Below are 15,738 nucleotides of genomic sequence, written 5' to 3'. Positions count from 1 at the left end.
GACTGGGTTTTGTTGGGTATCTCGAAGATGCTTTTAAACAGCTGGCATTTAAAAAAAATAGTTAGACTTCAAAGGTTTAATTGAAAATGTTTTCTGATATATCACTAGGTATCAAAGTGTTTCAAGAGTTGCAACAACAGCTCACACAAAATACAGAATTAAGAGAAATAATTCACTCTTAATGAAACAGCTTTGATCCAATTTTCATTTCAGTGGAGAGAAAATTAAAATCTGACAATTGGGTTTTACATTTTCAATCTCGGAAAAAAGAGTAGAATACTTTACCTTAAAGTAAGAGACAGAAATAGCCTTAACTAAATTTAATATACAAATTGTTGAAGGCCCAATATGGAACAGTCTTCAAAGCAAACTTCACTAGCATTTTATATTTTTAAAATTAAGTATAACATCAAAACGTTTTATTTCTTAAAGTACAAAAGCCATACAAAATCTAACTTTCCTACCCAAGAACGTGATACCTGCAAAAGATGAGACAGTCTTAGAACTCGGCTTAGTGTCTTAGAACATGGGCTTACTAGTAACGTCTTATTAATGATAAGCAACGTAGAGGTCATGCCTAGAACAAGGTTTCCACGTGAAGGCCTTCAGAATTTAAGATTAAACTCAGTCAGTAGCTCCTGCATATCAAGACAGGCCGTAAGCAGGAAGTTTTCCATTTTTTTAATTTACTTTATCTAAAGGAAAAGCAATATTCAAAAGGCATTCTCATACTGTCCAGATTTTTCAGGCACAGAATACATCTTGCTACCCAGTCTCCTATAACTACTTTATAGATGTAAGGCCCTATCAGAGCCCAAGGATTGCTCTTTATCGTCCATCACCACCTCAGAACGGGGGAAGAAGATTGCTAAAACAAGAACAAGCTTGTTTTATTTGTATAGCCAAAAAGAGGTAGCACTGTATATAGACTTCCTTTCCAGATACAAGTTCACTTTTTAAACAAATATCCTTGGCCTACAAAGCTCTTCTTCTGTGGTACATACGAACAGATGGTGTGCAAGTAACAACTTTGAATCCTTGAACTCCACACTTAAGATACTAGTGCTAATCTACGGTAATATTGCCTTGCTGTGTTTGTTTTGGGATAGGGAACGAGGGTACTGGCGAAAGGACAGGACAGCAATCAGATTTTTATCTTGCTTATCAAAGTCTGCATATAAGAGACAAGCCATTGCTATGATTCATGCTTTACGTTTGCAACTGTGGATGTATTTACAGCTTCAAGAAAAAACTTTTCTGAAGTAAACAGCAGAAACCCAGAGTTTTAGAAAGGGCTAACAAAACTGCAAATCCCATGGACATTAAAAGACTTGAAATATGAAACCTGACAACAGCGGTAAAAGTGACTGCTGTTCCTACTAGTTTGCCTTTTATAACTGCAGTTGCTAGTTATATAGATTACCTGCATTAATAAAGCTAGTATTGATAGTTTACTCAAACAAACTAGTAAGGTACCATACGTAACATAAGAGCACATTGAGACAAAACAGCAAGAGTTAATTTCAGCTTTCCCTGAAGGATAAGCAGACTGATAGATTTAAGAGACCTGGCAGGTTATTCAAGGGATTCTCTCCTCAATTTATTCCCAAATTAAGGGCAATACTAGTCTATTCAACTATCACATAATAGTTAAGAAAAATGCACTTTTAGAACAGAATACCGTGTCAGACAGTCTTAAAGCAATGTATCTTGAACCACACAAAAAGGACAATAAGAATGACTTAAAAGAATTATTAGGCTTGTTTAGAGACTATTCATACAGGTTAAGATCTCATGTCTAGAAGTAACAAAATCTTCAGATCAATCCCACGTGGCCACATTAGATGAATGCTTAGACATTTGTAAAGAGGACCTGATAAAAGATCCATTTAGTTTAAAGTCTTTATAAAACACAGTCATTTGATTATCTGCATTCTAACCACGTTATAAAAGCCTTACCCAACTGGAGAGTAAACCATCGGATCTTTGCCAGTTACAAACTAATGAGAGCTTTTTTAAAGAGGATGGGGGGTGGTGGGGGGGGGGGAACGACCCCATACATTCAGACCTTATCTGTACTACCCAGCATGACTGCCATGTTCTTCAACACAGACAGCCATCCTGCCTTTACAGCCACATTAGATTAGCTTCTAGTGAAGTCAGTGCTCAGTTCCACAGAAAAGCAGTCAGAACAATTTGTAGAACAAAAAGTTCTTATCACTTATAACAATTCGTTCTCATAAGTGATCAAATGTACAGAATTCTGTTAAATTACAGCAAATGCTAATTCTTTGGCAACTGAGGCAAAAATCCTGGTAATTAAAAGAACGTCATATATGACATCACATTCAGAAGAGGGAAAGGAAGGTGCATGATTTCCAACAGGAGCCTGAAGAAAATAAGGGAGGAATCTCTGTCATGGTACGTACTTGGCTTTCCACAACTGAAGCTAAGACTGCTTGGAAACATTATATGATAGCGTATTCTAACGATATCTTAAAATCCAAACTGGAGTAGGCTCTACTAAGTTGTAAATTGTGGGAGAGATTATATCTATGCAGAACACAAAGGTCTCGTACGGGCCATTAGATATTACTGTAAGTGGGCACTGAAAACTGTTTACCAGCTCTCCTGGATTGGCTAGACACCACCTGCCCCATTCATTCCCTTCTGCGTTAAGGTCTACCTGCAGTTTCCGGAATGGAGAACCCTTTTTTATTACTATACTTGAGAAAAGATAAGCAGAGTTCACAAAGCAATTGGTAAGAACCTTGAGAGTGAAGTCTGTTACCCTCTGTGTGAGGGAAACCTCCTTTCACACAAAGCCAAGTTATTCAACCAGGTAATTTTCCAGAATAATAGACTCAACAGGTCATGAATGTCTGTTTACCAGCTACTACTTTTTGAATGGATTTAGAGCAAGATTTGATGCATCTTGAAAACTTTCCAGGAAAAAGCAGGTTCTAAAATAGCTTAAGAGACACTACACTGCGAAATCATAAGTTTCACTCAAGAATGAAATTAGGTTTCCTTCAGGCAAGAAGGTGGGTCTATTTTGCAGTGCTCTTCCAAAAGTAAGCTCTTCCTGCATTTGGTGAGATTATGCTCAAAAGGGATCAGATTTTGTGGAATGAGACAGAGCTGGAATTTTTACCTGGTCAAAGCATTCACTCAAAAGGGCACCCAGTCTTGAACTAGGCAAGCGGAGGAGGGCCATAACTGGGCCCAACAACGTATTGTGTTACTATAACAGGCATTGTGTTATTATAACTTACACTGCTAATTTTAAGCATTCTTTGTTAGAAAAAATTAACTGTAACAAAAATAACTTAGGCTGTTTTTGTACACACACTCCCCCTACTACATTAAAAACTTAACAGCCAGTACTCTCCTCACTATCTGCAGAATAAGTTACATGAAGTTAAATAACTTCTTTCATCTCATTTCAAGACATAAACTAAATCTAAGATTTTGAAGATTAAGATTTTCTCCAATTCTCAAATAAATTGAGGAGGAATTCTGAACGCATTGCCATTCTTCCCAACTTGTGGACACCAAAGCTAGAGTTAGTATTCCACCGCCACTACAGAGATGTGACTTTCATTGTTTGAATAGGCCTGAATTCCAAGCCTTCAGTTCTCTACCAAACATCCTCCAGATATAACGAGAGAGGAAGAAGGGAGGAGAAGCAGGTGGGCATACAACCTTTTCCAGCATCTGGAGAAAGGGTTAGTTAAGTCACATCTTAAATTCAACACAATCCTTAAGTAACGATCTCGAATAAAGTTAATAAAGGTAAACTTCTTTCCACTAGTAAATCAGCCATTTATTTGCTCCTGAGAATCCTTTTTAAAATGACCTAGTTGCATACTCAGTCCTGCATTTCTACACCTCACTTCATGATTTCCACACTTTTTCAAGCTGCCACTGTGTATAGGTAGAACCTGTTCCCAGCCTCAGGACTCATTTTCTTCATTGACTAAAGCATTCTCAAACCAAGTACTTTTTTACAATGCACTAAGGGTCAGGAGGAGAGGATGAAGGAAAAAAAAAAAACACACTAACTACACATCACTTGCCAACTTCCACTTCCATCTGCTCATTCTTCTCCCTGCCTTACTTTGAAGTACTGATAAGGATAAGAATAAAAAAAAAAAAAAAAAGGAAAAAACCCACAACACATAACAGCATGCCATTAGGCTAAACAAAGAACATGTACATTTAGGGTCACAGGTCTATATAGACTCCATGCAGCGTAAAAGCAATAATACAGCCTTCTCTGCTTTTACAAGTCTCTGGCCCAAAAGCTACAGTAAATACCAGAAAAGGTATACCTCAGCGTCCAAATTTATGCAGATCTGTCCCAAACATTACAAGTTACAAGCTGCTGCTACACTTTTAGGGAGGCAACCATTACAGGTCATTGTCTACTCACAGCTGGGTCTAGAATTTAAATAGAAATGCCATCAGCTCAAAAATACAGCAGATTCCCCTTCAACCTGCACGTCAAGTGTTTCACCAACTTAGTTAAATAAAGACAAGCTGAGAGCATGCATTTCTATATTAGGGGAGATATCATCTTTCCAAGACCTTACATATGCCTTTCAAGAGCAGCACATATTTCAGGCAAAGACTGTAGAAACATGCAAGTTATTAGAAAAGCTCTTCATAAAACTGTTTCAGTTTAAAAAACCCTTCAGATTAATATCTCATATCAGACACCCTTACTTTTGTGCCAGGTTTTACATGTGTGCACAGAAAACATTGGTGCTTTTCTTCAATATGGACAAAGAGTTAAACACTTCGCACAAGAATTAAGTGTTGCTCATATACAACCTCTACCTCATTCAGTATATGATTGACCTGGTCTTGGCTTGTGGAGTAAAATAAAGAAACTGTAACTGAAGTACAGGTTATAAAGGAGTTTACTGTAAAGTAGCTCAACATGTCCCACGTTAAATGCTAGTGTTACTTAGTATTAGAAAAGAAAAAATAACAGAATTAGAATTGAGCAATACTTTGACATGTCATCATTAAACTTACATTCCTCGTTTTTTCATGTCTCTGATCCCTCGAGTTTGATTTGCAGAAGAGTTGAACATTTTCATTTGCAATTGCAATTAAAGTCAATGAAACCATGTCGTGAGGCGAGCCTCGTGCTACAGTGCATTACACTCACCCACCTTGTAAAATCATCCCAGTTTAAATGGCTTAATTCTGGTCCATCTGCAATCTTAAATTTGGTGTGTATTTCTGGGTTAAGCTACTTTGCATTGCACATTTTCATGTTATTTTGGCATATCCTTACCAGATTAATATTGTACGTTTTACACGTCAGATCATCCAAGCTCTGGTTCTGCAGCTTTTCTGTTATTAGTGTTACCATGGTAGTTGTTCCTTTTCCACTGCTCACACTGAAGTGTTGGAGGCTCTTCGGTGTCTTGTTTCAATACTCATGAGCCATTTCTGTTTGGGTTTAAAGTCTCAAGATTTAGGCTTCCATCTTATCGCCAAAGTCTATTTCCAAATGCCGTCAGTGTATCATGTCTGCTTTTCTGTAAAATTGGGGCAGAAAAAGAAAGTCAGAAACATTCTTGTGTACATCACAACTGCAGTGTTGTAATAATTGGACCACTGACACGTACCCACACGTGCAAGCACACCGCTCACAACGTGACCAGTGCTGCTTAGCATTTCAGATTACAGGGCTCCTTTCATGAAGCAATATTCCTAGTGAAATTTCATTGGTCACAACTCTCTAAAAGGAGAATGAAAATCATATGTATGTAGCAAAGATGACATTTTCCACTTTCCTACAATTAGACTGATTCCACCCAGAAACTTTTGTCTCAGACAAAGATGCAAGTTTTCCCCTCCTTTAAGCTACTAGTAAAGTCTTAGCTAGGGGAACTAGAACAGCCCATGAAGCATGCAAATACTTACCATACTGTTCTGTATGGTTAGCATTGCTTGCCATTCTAAGAGAGAATCTACCCTTTCGTTTTGTCACTAGATCTTTCTCAAAAGAGAAGTGGCACGTTAGGTAGCTCAAGTGCTATACCCATTCTCCAAGTCTTTAACTGCTTATAAAACATAACTTACTAAAAAAAAAAAACAAACCATACACACACACAGGGAATATAATTGCCACCTGTCAGTAAACATCTGATCTTGAACTTGCAAGCAGAACAAATTAACAAACATGCAAAAACATCACTGACAAAGGTTTAAATATCTTTATTCTGGGAGCAGTTGTTTAAAATCAAAAGCACTAGGTTCACTAGCTGCCTCCTCCTGTCCTAAACATCCCCTATATAAATTCTTTCTCTCCCTCTGTACTCTCAGCATCAGTAACCCATAACCATTACGGTATTATTCCTCACTGTCTGCTAAGAACAAAGACATCATCCCACACACGCACACGAACACCCACACACTATTAGCTGGTTACTTTTACTAGAGTAAGTGTTCCTCCTTACCATCCTCAACTCCAACTCAGTTCTAAAAGAAAAGAAAAAATAAATTTAAATAAGTCATTTTCAAAGCCAAGTCTATGTTAGTATTAATGGTAATTTCTTCACATCACCTTCAAAAAGATTCCTGTTCCTATACTCTGCCTCACTAGCTTTGCCTTACAAGCACTGCTGTCCCCAACTCATGCCGACTATCAGTATGTATTAACCATTCCTGTTCACAATTTAAATTGGTCAAGTGTATTTAGTGACTGCACCTACCTTTACAGAATAAAAAATAATCAAAAAGACACATAGATACATCCAAAGTCAAACAAAGCAATGACATCCTAGGGAAAAACATTTCTGATGTTAGCAACAAAAGTTTGTTTTCATTTGATAGGATTTAAAGCCTGTAGTAAAAAGGAACAGCAGAAAATAATCAAAATGAACTTATGTGTAATTTCTTTTTTTTTTTTTTTAAAAACACACTGCTACTAATCAGCTATTTAAATTACCAGTAGTTACAAAGGAAAAAGTCACTCGGGTCCATGACCCAAGTTAAACCCATCTAAAACTAAGATATTAATGGTATTAATAGCAAGGTCTGATTATCTTTCTAAACCTATTGCCTCCAAGTACATCCTCAAATATGATTTCATATGCTAACACTACACTTTTTCACCTTTTATATAAAAGCTTTTATATAACCACCTCCATTAGCCTGAGAGCACTCTCAGAATCATAACTTCTGCTCACCCTTGTCCTCATTCTGGTATCTAGCTTCACTTGCTACAAGACAGGATGCTCACAAATGGCCAACCACCTTGTAAGTAAGGCTAACTAGAAATCTGGAGACTGGAGAGAAATCTGCTTCTACTGAATGTATCTTATCTTCCAGGAAAGCACCCAAAGACTTGAAATATTTACCAAATCTTGTTCTGAACTTAGATCAAGCCACTAAGTCAAATGTCAAAACCACTCAAGTTCCATACACTCACTGCTAAAAATTACATATACCCTTTTCAATGTAAACATCTGCCATGCAAAAAGTGATTCATGAAATGCTAGTCCAAGGGCAAGCGTGTGAACAAAGCACTATTTAAGGTAGCATGATCAAAATGTATTGTAATGTAAAGGGACTTGTAGGTCTCTTTCAAACCCGGTGAAGTTGAAACTAGATCTAGAAATTAGAAGGCAGGCTCACTGGAAGTCAGGAACTGTACACTGTGTGATGGCATCGGACTGAAAATATACCGAAACTCAGTAACATACTAATTTGGCAGAGAGACTTTCAGATTCATTTTAAGGTTTAAGATTTGTGTGACTAAGAGGCTACTATCAACACCTGTTGGTCTTTTCACCTGTTCCTTTGCTTCCTTTTCTGCATAGAAGGGACACAAGAGTTTGAATGTTTCTCTACTGAGAAAAAAAATAAGCAAATCCAATAAAACTATCAACAAGGGGGGAAAAAAACCAAGCTTTTGGTCTGTTAACAGACTACTATAATGCAGTTATATTTTGCCTAGTTTCACTGAAAAAATTTGAAGTCTGCATTATATGAACAAGAGTAAGGAGAGAAAAGACGAGAATACTAGTCTTTAAGTAATGAAGCAAGATATTCAGTTGCATGAGAGGGTAAAGGGAAGGAAAGACTTCACAATCACAGTAGCATGGCACTTTCAAAATCAGGTTGATCCGTACAATGATCATCCACATATTTAGACCCTATTATATATAGAAAATACCAGAGCTGTAACCATTCTGGCCTCTTCTGACAGTGCGTATTCCAATCTCTTTTGAAATACAGCAAAACACAGCTTTTAAATAATTTGCTTCTCATTTTAGAAACTATGTTTACTGACATCATTGTTCTTTTTTTCTATTTCCATCAAGAAACAGATTTCAAGATTTCCATCCAGAAAGGGTTTCTTTAAATGTATGTATTTAAGAACTATACGGGATGGAGCACGTACCACAGGGATAAAAAAAAGTCCTATTGGCTAGATAAGTCCTCCTCTCAGCTCGCAGTTCCTTCTGCTCATCCAATGAGGAAATTCTATTTTTCCATACCAGGCACAAAGTCTAAAGTACGAGTTTCAGCTCAGAGCAGAAACATGCTTTGGAAGTGCACCCCCTCCTCATCCTCCTTTACTGCACTTCAGTTCACATCATGGACCAGTCTCATCCAAAAGGAATCTGCTCTGGAACAAAATCAGAAGGTGCACTCCAGCCACCATTAGGTGTTCAGCACACTGCCCTCCACTAACACCAGTTTGAGGCACACCACCACAATGTGCGTACACTGCAGGCACCAGTAGTACTGTTTCACTCCGCCAATCTGTTCCTACTGGGCCATGCCTCTTGCTAATAATGACATAATGACTGATGTTTAAAAGAAAACGGATTCAAATGTTATCATAACCAGACTCTTATAAATGAAAGTTATTCTAGGTTGCAGTTTGCTACATCTCAGCTGCCACCACTCTGCCATGCGCAACTGCCAACACATGTTCCCATTTTCTTCTCTGGCTATTTGTTACCCATTGCGGTATGCCAGCACAAGTGTTTGTGCAACTACACAGAGAATTAGATCAAGGAATTTTTCTAGTTGGAAAAAGTCACAACACTTTGTTTTGTTTCTAGTAAAGGTTGTTTTCCAGCTGGATCAGTTCCCCAGCCTGTTTCACCATGAAGAAATGGACACAAACACTCATGCAGGCACGCTGTGGGAGGCTGGAGCTGCTGACTGAAGTCCCTGACTAACTATAGCTTCAGAAAGAAAAAAGCCACACGAGAAAGCTATTTGACATCAGCACTTCTCACACCAAGCCAAGAAGATTCTCCCATAATTAGGGATTAGATCTCCCATTTCAAAGCAAGATTGGAACACATTTTGTTCCTATTATGCCTTTTCAGTTCATGCTCCTTTGACTAGGTAAACTGTTAAAAGCTTACAGGGATCTGCAATCTCCCCTTCAACCTCAGCACCTTACCTCCAAGTCACAAAAGTTCAGTTCACCCCAATTCACTCATTTATACTCTAAAAGGAATTGCTTCTCTCATTTTGTTGATTAATATTGCCTGTTAGGGCACAGGAGATTAAGAATCACTCTCCAACTTCACTACGCCATTATTTTAAAATGTCACTATTGTAAGGCTTGACAATATGCTAATACAAGCTCTTGGCCATCAACACGTCCTAACTGCAAGTTCTATACACTATAAAAAAAATCCCCCACAGTAGCTTCACTTTTTGTTGTTGTTTCAAGATCCACTGCTGCGGTTTGTATTTAATGTAGCCACAGAGATGGTAAGCTCTTTATTCTACGTACTTTTTCACCAAGCGCTCTTCTCAGAATTGGTTAAAGGCAACCAACGTTATTTTTCAATCTCTCCTTATGATGCCCTTACGCTTATCAGGTCAAACCCCTCTCAAACTGCTTGACACTTCAATTTAATTGGATTTTCCATAATAGGCACCATTTGATCATCCCTGCTAGGGCAACGTGGATCCTGCTGAATTTGCATTCTTCAGCTGCCTCACAGCATGGATCTTAGTGCAGTCGAGCCGTGCCTACCCTTCCAACCCCGTTCCCTGCTTCCTCTACAACCTATAATATAGGTGTACTCCACAGATACACATCTGTGCTGTCATCAAGATTCCACAGTTTTTAGCAGCTGAGCCAGGCACACAAGCTCACCAAACACGGAGGCCCTCCATGTCTTGAGGCAATAACAACACCTCTTTTAAAGAGAGCTGGATGAGGTCTGGAAAGATTATGGCCATCTTTCCCTTAGCACATCATCCATTATGGAACCTGATTAGATTTAAAAAAAAAAAAAAAGAGTGAGAAAGCTGAGCTATCCAAGATAAACATGCAGAACAAAGATGACCTCAGTCTCTCCCTGTGTTCTGGGAGAGAATCTTATAGAGATCCCATAAACCATGGGCATGTTGGGGAAGCTATTTTTAGCTGCTGGAAAACAGGTTAAAAGTTAATGTAAAAGAATAAAATAAATGGAATATATAAGAAAGCCTCCAAACGCATCAGCAAGCCAAAGCTAACGCTTCTCACAGTTTGAGCTCTGATGGAATCAGTATCACCACTATCTCTGATTTAAAGCTTTATTCTATGACACAAATATTCTGAAATCTGCAGAAAGTTTAGATTTATTATTCCATCTCCATAGTACTGCTAAAGAAATGACGGTTCATTTCTTAGAAGTTAGTTACAAGCAGTAATGCCTTTAAAATGTTTGCGAAAGGGTGGAGAGAGAGAAAAGAAATATTTATGTCACAAACTCTACATCATCTTAGTGATGTCACTGGGGTCTTTTTTGGGAAGACTACTAAAAATATGGAAAAACCTCCACCAACTAAAGGATGGCAGAGATTCATCCAACTTAACAACCTACTTTCAAAGTGATAAAGAGTTCTGATTAAGAGTATAAAGCCAATTCAAAAGCCTCTTCTTGGCTCTAAAAGAAAAAGGCTGCCAGAATCATTTCCAGCCCACTCCTCCTCCCCTGCATACTGCAGGACAAAATGTTCCATCAACAGTTCATCTCACTGGGAAAAAAAAAAAATCACATTTGTTTTAAATACTTTTAACAATTTATCCTCTGTTTCTGGAAGTCCCATCTTGGATAAAGATCACAAGATTTCAAATGATTTCCCCATATGATGAGTGTGTGGGGGTTTCTTCATGAAACCCACTCCATAGTTTTGCTTACAGGACTCATATAACCAAGTAATAACAAGAAGGTCCCTCTTCTCCACTTCTTCACATTATTCCCTACTTTTCACTTAAAGAACTGTATAGAACCCTTATTGCCAACAATCCTGTAAAGACTTACTCAGCCAGATCCCAGCAGAAAAAAAAAAAAGAATTAGCTAGAGTCAAAATTCCAGTTTGGATAAGTAGGTCTTTTAAAATATTATCTCTGCTTCTGCCTCAGCAAGCCAAAGCAGCTAATTACCCCAGCAGTACTAACTCCAGATCCAGCTAGCAGACTTTAAATGGAAGATACTTTGGTTTTTGCCTCCTGGCACTCTCTGCAGCATCCAGGAAGCATTTCAAAAACTGAAACATCACACACAACTGTTCAAGTTAACACAGTATCTTTTGCCTGTCCCATCCCAACTTAGTCATTTCAAGCATAACCAGACGATCAGCTTTTTACAAACTGTAAAACTAGTATTTTATACCATATGAAAAAGCTACACAATAAATTGCAAAGTTCCAGCTTCCAAATGGAAGCAGAACATTTTACTTATAAAACTACCCATCTCTTTACCATAAGAGTACTAAAGTTCAGAGAGGCTAAGCATTCCTCATAACTTAGGTCTCTTATTATCAATTTTGACTCCAGGAAGGTTCCTGATAGCATCCTTAAGATAAGGATGTATAAGAACCCAGCTTCTCATACTGATACAAGTTAGCAATATTAAGCCTCAGCAATCTCCCAGGTTTACATCCCTCTTTCACAACTGAGAAAGACATCCCGTTCACATTACAGACAAATTATCGTGCATCTCCCCAAGTATCTTTGTCAGATAGGACAAGAGATGAGCTGTGCCTCATGTCTTATCTAAGATGTTTTGTCACTTACATTTTCTTCCTTAAAAGAATCCAGCCCCATTTAAACAACAGGCAAGGATTTCATCAACTTTGTTAAAGGATATTTACACCTAGTATTCATGGAGCTCCACTTGAACAGACTATCTGCATTAGCTTGCAACCACTCAGCTCCCCATAACATGCAAGTCAAACTCTTTTTTTCTCCCTCTTCCCAGCATTACCGCAGAAAGCACAAAACTACTTTTGTATCGTGTTGAGGGACGGGAAGTCCGGCCTATCGAGGCTTTTATACCTGAAATCCAAGCCCTTTGCTTTTACTTCTGAAATAATGACTATTAATGCATTTAGTTCATAATTATGGTAAACTAGCTTAAACTAAATATTATTGTCTTCTAGGTTTTGTCCTGCGTTACTTAACTAGACAGTCACCAGCTGAGAGTATTTCTATAACTTTCAGTCCATGACATCATGAGAACAAGTTTATTTGGATCTTAGGCTGTTCTCTTACATAGACTATTTCCAGCTCCATATACTGTTTTTATAAATACTCCAAAGGAAGCATTTATTTAGTATACAAAGCCTCTAAGATAAAAAAGCCCTCAGATTCACTAACAAATAATAATTCATACACTTATCGGTTCAGTGTTTGAAGAACTATACATACCACCAACCTAAATCTACCATGCTCCCACTAAAGCATACCATCCAGGTTATATAAGGCCCACAAGATTTTATTCTTCTAAGGCTTGTGCTGGGGCCCTGAAGGAGAATACAAAGGTGAAAACTAATTGGCTTTATTACTGTGATATTTGCTTTACTCCATCAGTCAGAGAAGAAAAGCCAGATAAAAAAGTAAAATAAGAACTAATACCACCTACTTTTCTGTATTTGTCCTTAAAATGAGAACAAACAAGGGGCACATACACACCCTTAAAAAAAAAACACACACAAACAACAAAAAAGACACACACCATAGATACTCCGGCTTGACAGCACATAGCACAGAGCCCTAAACTGTAGGATACCAATAGTGATGTTTACTGCATATACACCCCCATGAAAAATTCAACTAATAGCAGTACTAAAGTACTATTATATTATTAAACCCTATGGGCTTGGAGTTGAAGAATTACGCAAGTCTCCCCCATACCTCCTGCTCCCAAAACACACACACAGGTAATAAACCTCCTCATTTCCCTTCAGGTTTACTCTGAAGGGTTTCAGACATCTGGTTGGCTTGTTTAAAATAAAAAGCCCAACTAGTAAGTTTGTTTTTATGATCCTAGAGCACGGAATGTTCTTGCTGGAGGCCTCAGGCCAGGTGAAAAGCATTTGTGTTAAGATGCTACTCCATAGCATTGCAGGGCTCTAATGAGCTGTATAACCGGCACATGGGAAAGTCTCCATAGCGTTAGCTTGTGACTACTAGGAAACTTAAAAACAAAGAGCCTATGGTAGTCCAAGTATTTTTTCAGTAATTAGTATAGCTAGTGATTTAAAGATACTGCTAAATTTAGAAGAGCTCATGTGTTAAATAACCATACGTTTCAGTGCCTATAAGCAGCGTTCTGTAAACACACAGGTACTTCCCCCTCCCCCCCCATTACTGGCCTAACACTTCATATTTAAATATGAACTACATACTACACCAACCGAATGCAGTAAGAGAAGTTCCAATTCTTGATGCCTCGAAATAACTCTCCAGAAGATTGTTGTGTAATTTTACTGAATGAGCATGTATATTTATGTAGTATGTATTCTTGTTTTAGCAGCTTATGACAGCTATTATTTACATATTTTTATATAAAACTCAAAAGGACTCTAACAAAAGAAAGCAAATTACAGAAAGATCTAGGCAAAAGTAACACTTTACAGGTTTGCATACAGTAGTTAAAGCTTTCTGCTATATCATCTATCTTGAAAGGGCATGGAAGCACGCTGAACTGATATAAGATATCATGCTTAACAGACGAGTCAAGTTCCCTTCCATGGCCCAAACTTATTCTCAATCATAACTGAACATCTGTAATCTGTTACTCAAGAAACCTTCAAGAGAAAAATTTTAATTCACCTGGTAGGTGACAACACTTCAAGACCTTTAAAGAGAGGTACACAGAGAGAACATCATTCTAGTTACATGATCCATTAGAACTCAAATTAAAAAAAAAAAAAGGCCACATAGCTTTCAAGTATCAAGCACTTTTTTTTTTTTAAATAACATAAGCAGTCTCAGACATCACACTATGAATACCAAAAAGCAAAACTAAATGGTAACTTGAAAAAGTTGCTGCTGATGCCCTTTAGTGACTTATCCTTACTGTGCTAAACTACCTCAACTTAGCATATGTTTGTTTCCAACTTTCTTTTGCACATCTCCAGAAGCTTTCTAACGGTGAAATCTTTGAAGAGGTCTGCCTTACATATGTACTGCTTTATTACACACAAATCTGGTTTTCTTTTTGACATCTTTCATGAACCCTCAGAAAGAAATCAAATATGCTCCAAGCATGAGCAGATCAGAAATCAAAATCCACAACCGTCAGGGAACAAAATACAAAGACAGTTCATGTTGTGTGCACTTTCAACATTCATTTCAGATGTTGCCTGAAGCATCATCATGGACATCCCTCTCACCAGGCTTAAGCTACTTCAATAAAAATAAATTCAGTTGAGCTATGTAGCTTAAGATTTCCTAGTTCATTAGGCCATTCCAAAAGCAAGATAACCGCTTTCTTTGTCTATGCATTCACTCTTTAATAGCACACTGAACAGCTGGATTCAGGAAGTGCTGTGTTCGGGGTCAAGACACAGACTAAGGGGTGCAGAATTGCAGTAGGTACTGAGGAAAAACCATTTGCAACAATTACATGAACTAAAAGAAATCTCATTAGACAAATGAAGTTTTATCACATAAGAGAAGACAGTTACGCTAGGTCAGAAAAAAATAGTTTAAAAATGAACTCCATTTCATTTTTTTTTTTTAAAGTACTGAAAGAAGTTATTTTCAGACCTTCTTGCTTAATGAAAGAGATCAGCGCTTTCATTGTGCACTACCTCAACACTATCAGATGTTTAATGAATGAGTCACTAATTCTACAAGTGAGCTCTAAGGATAAATTCACATGCCAAAGTGGATTCAAAGAAGTCACTAGGACTGTAGATCATGGAGTCTACTCACAGTAGAGGGTATAAAGCTTTAATGCAAAAAACATCCTTCTGTATGGGAAGCAAGTGGACACAAGGTGCTGATCAGGGCACAAATATTATGGACTGTACCTCAGTTTGCACAGGGCAGAACAATCGTTTTTTAGTGCGGTCAAAAGTGCAAGGCAGTCATCTCTGTGGAAACGGGGATGGGAGCTACTGTTTTGATCTTCACTGATCTAGACAGAAGTTTGGCAGCTTTAAACAGTAGAAGATAAGTTGCTTGGCTAGTAAGTCAAACATATACATCTGCAGGCAACGTAGTCCAAGAGAAGACAGGACTACGAGTGTTTAGAAGGGAAATCTGTGTCCTCCCACTTGGGCAATTATGTTTACAGATCACCGCATTCTGACAAGATCAGCTTCTGTTAGCCAAGTTGAAGGACAAAACAGTAAAGATTTATCTGATAAAGTCAACAGTAAGAGATGCAAGCTTCTCCTTTCAGCTCTTCATGTGAAAGCTCTCAATGTTTCAAATGAACTTTCAACACTGATAA

General features: G+C 37.9%; 1 protein-coding gene across 4 annotated transcripts in view; it reads right to left on the bottom strand.

The window, feature by feature from the left end:
- The window catches only part of FAM53A (family with sequence similarity 53 member A), a 71,852-nt gene that overhangs the window by 45,221 nt on the left and 10,893 nt on the right, over nt 1–15,738 (bottom strand). The window contains exons 2-4 of one of the 4 annotated variants that reach the window (XM_068943598.1): nt 6,480–6,501; nt 5,646–5,758; nt 5,309–5,555 (exon numbers count right to left, since the gene is read on the bottom strand). In XM_068943598.1, coding sequence (XP_068799699.1) covers nt 5,309–5,386 — 78 coding nt within the window. In that variant the 5' untranslated portion in view covers nt 5,387–5,555; nt 5,646–5,758; nt 6,480–6,501. The remainder of the gene's footprint in view (nt 1–5,308; nt 5,556–5,645; nt 5,759–6,479; nt 6,502–15,738) is intronic. The other 3 variants (XM_068943597.1, XM_068943599.1, XM_068943596.1) reach the window with 3 other exon arrangements.

This window comes from Struthio camelus, chromosome 4 (genome assembly GCF_040807025.1).
Source record: "Struthio camelus isolate bStrCam1 chromosome 4, bStrCam1.hap1, whole genome shotgun sequence".
In the NCBI taxonomy this organism is placed as follows: Eukaryota; Metazoa; Chordata; class Aves; order Struthioniformes; family Struthionidae; genus Struthio; species Struthio camelus.
The sequence above is the reverse complement of the archived record's forward strand: the minus strand, read 5'-3'. Positions and strand labels throughout refer to the sequence as shown.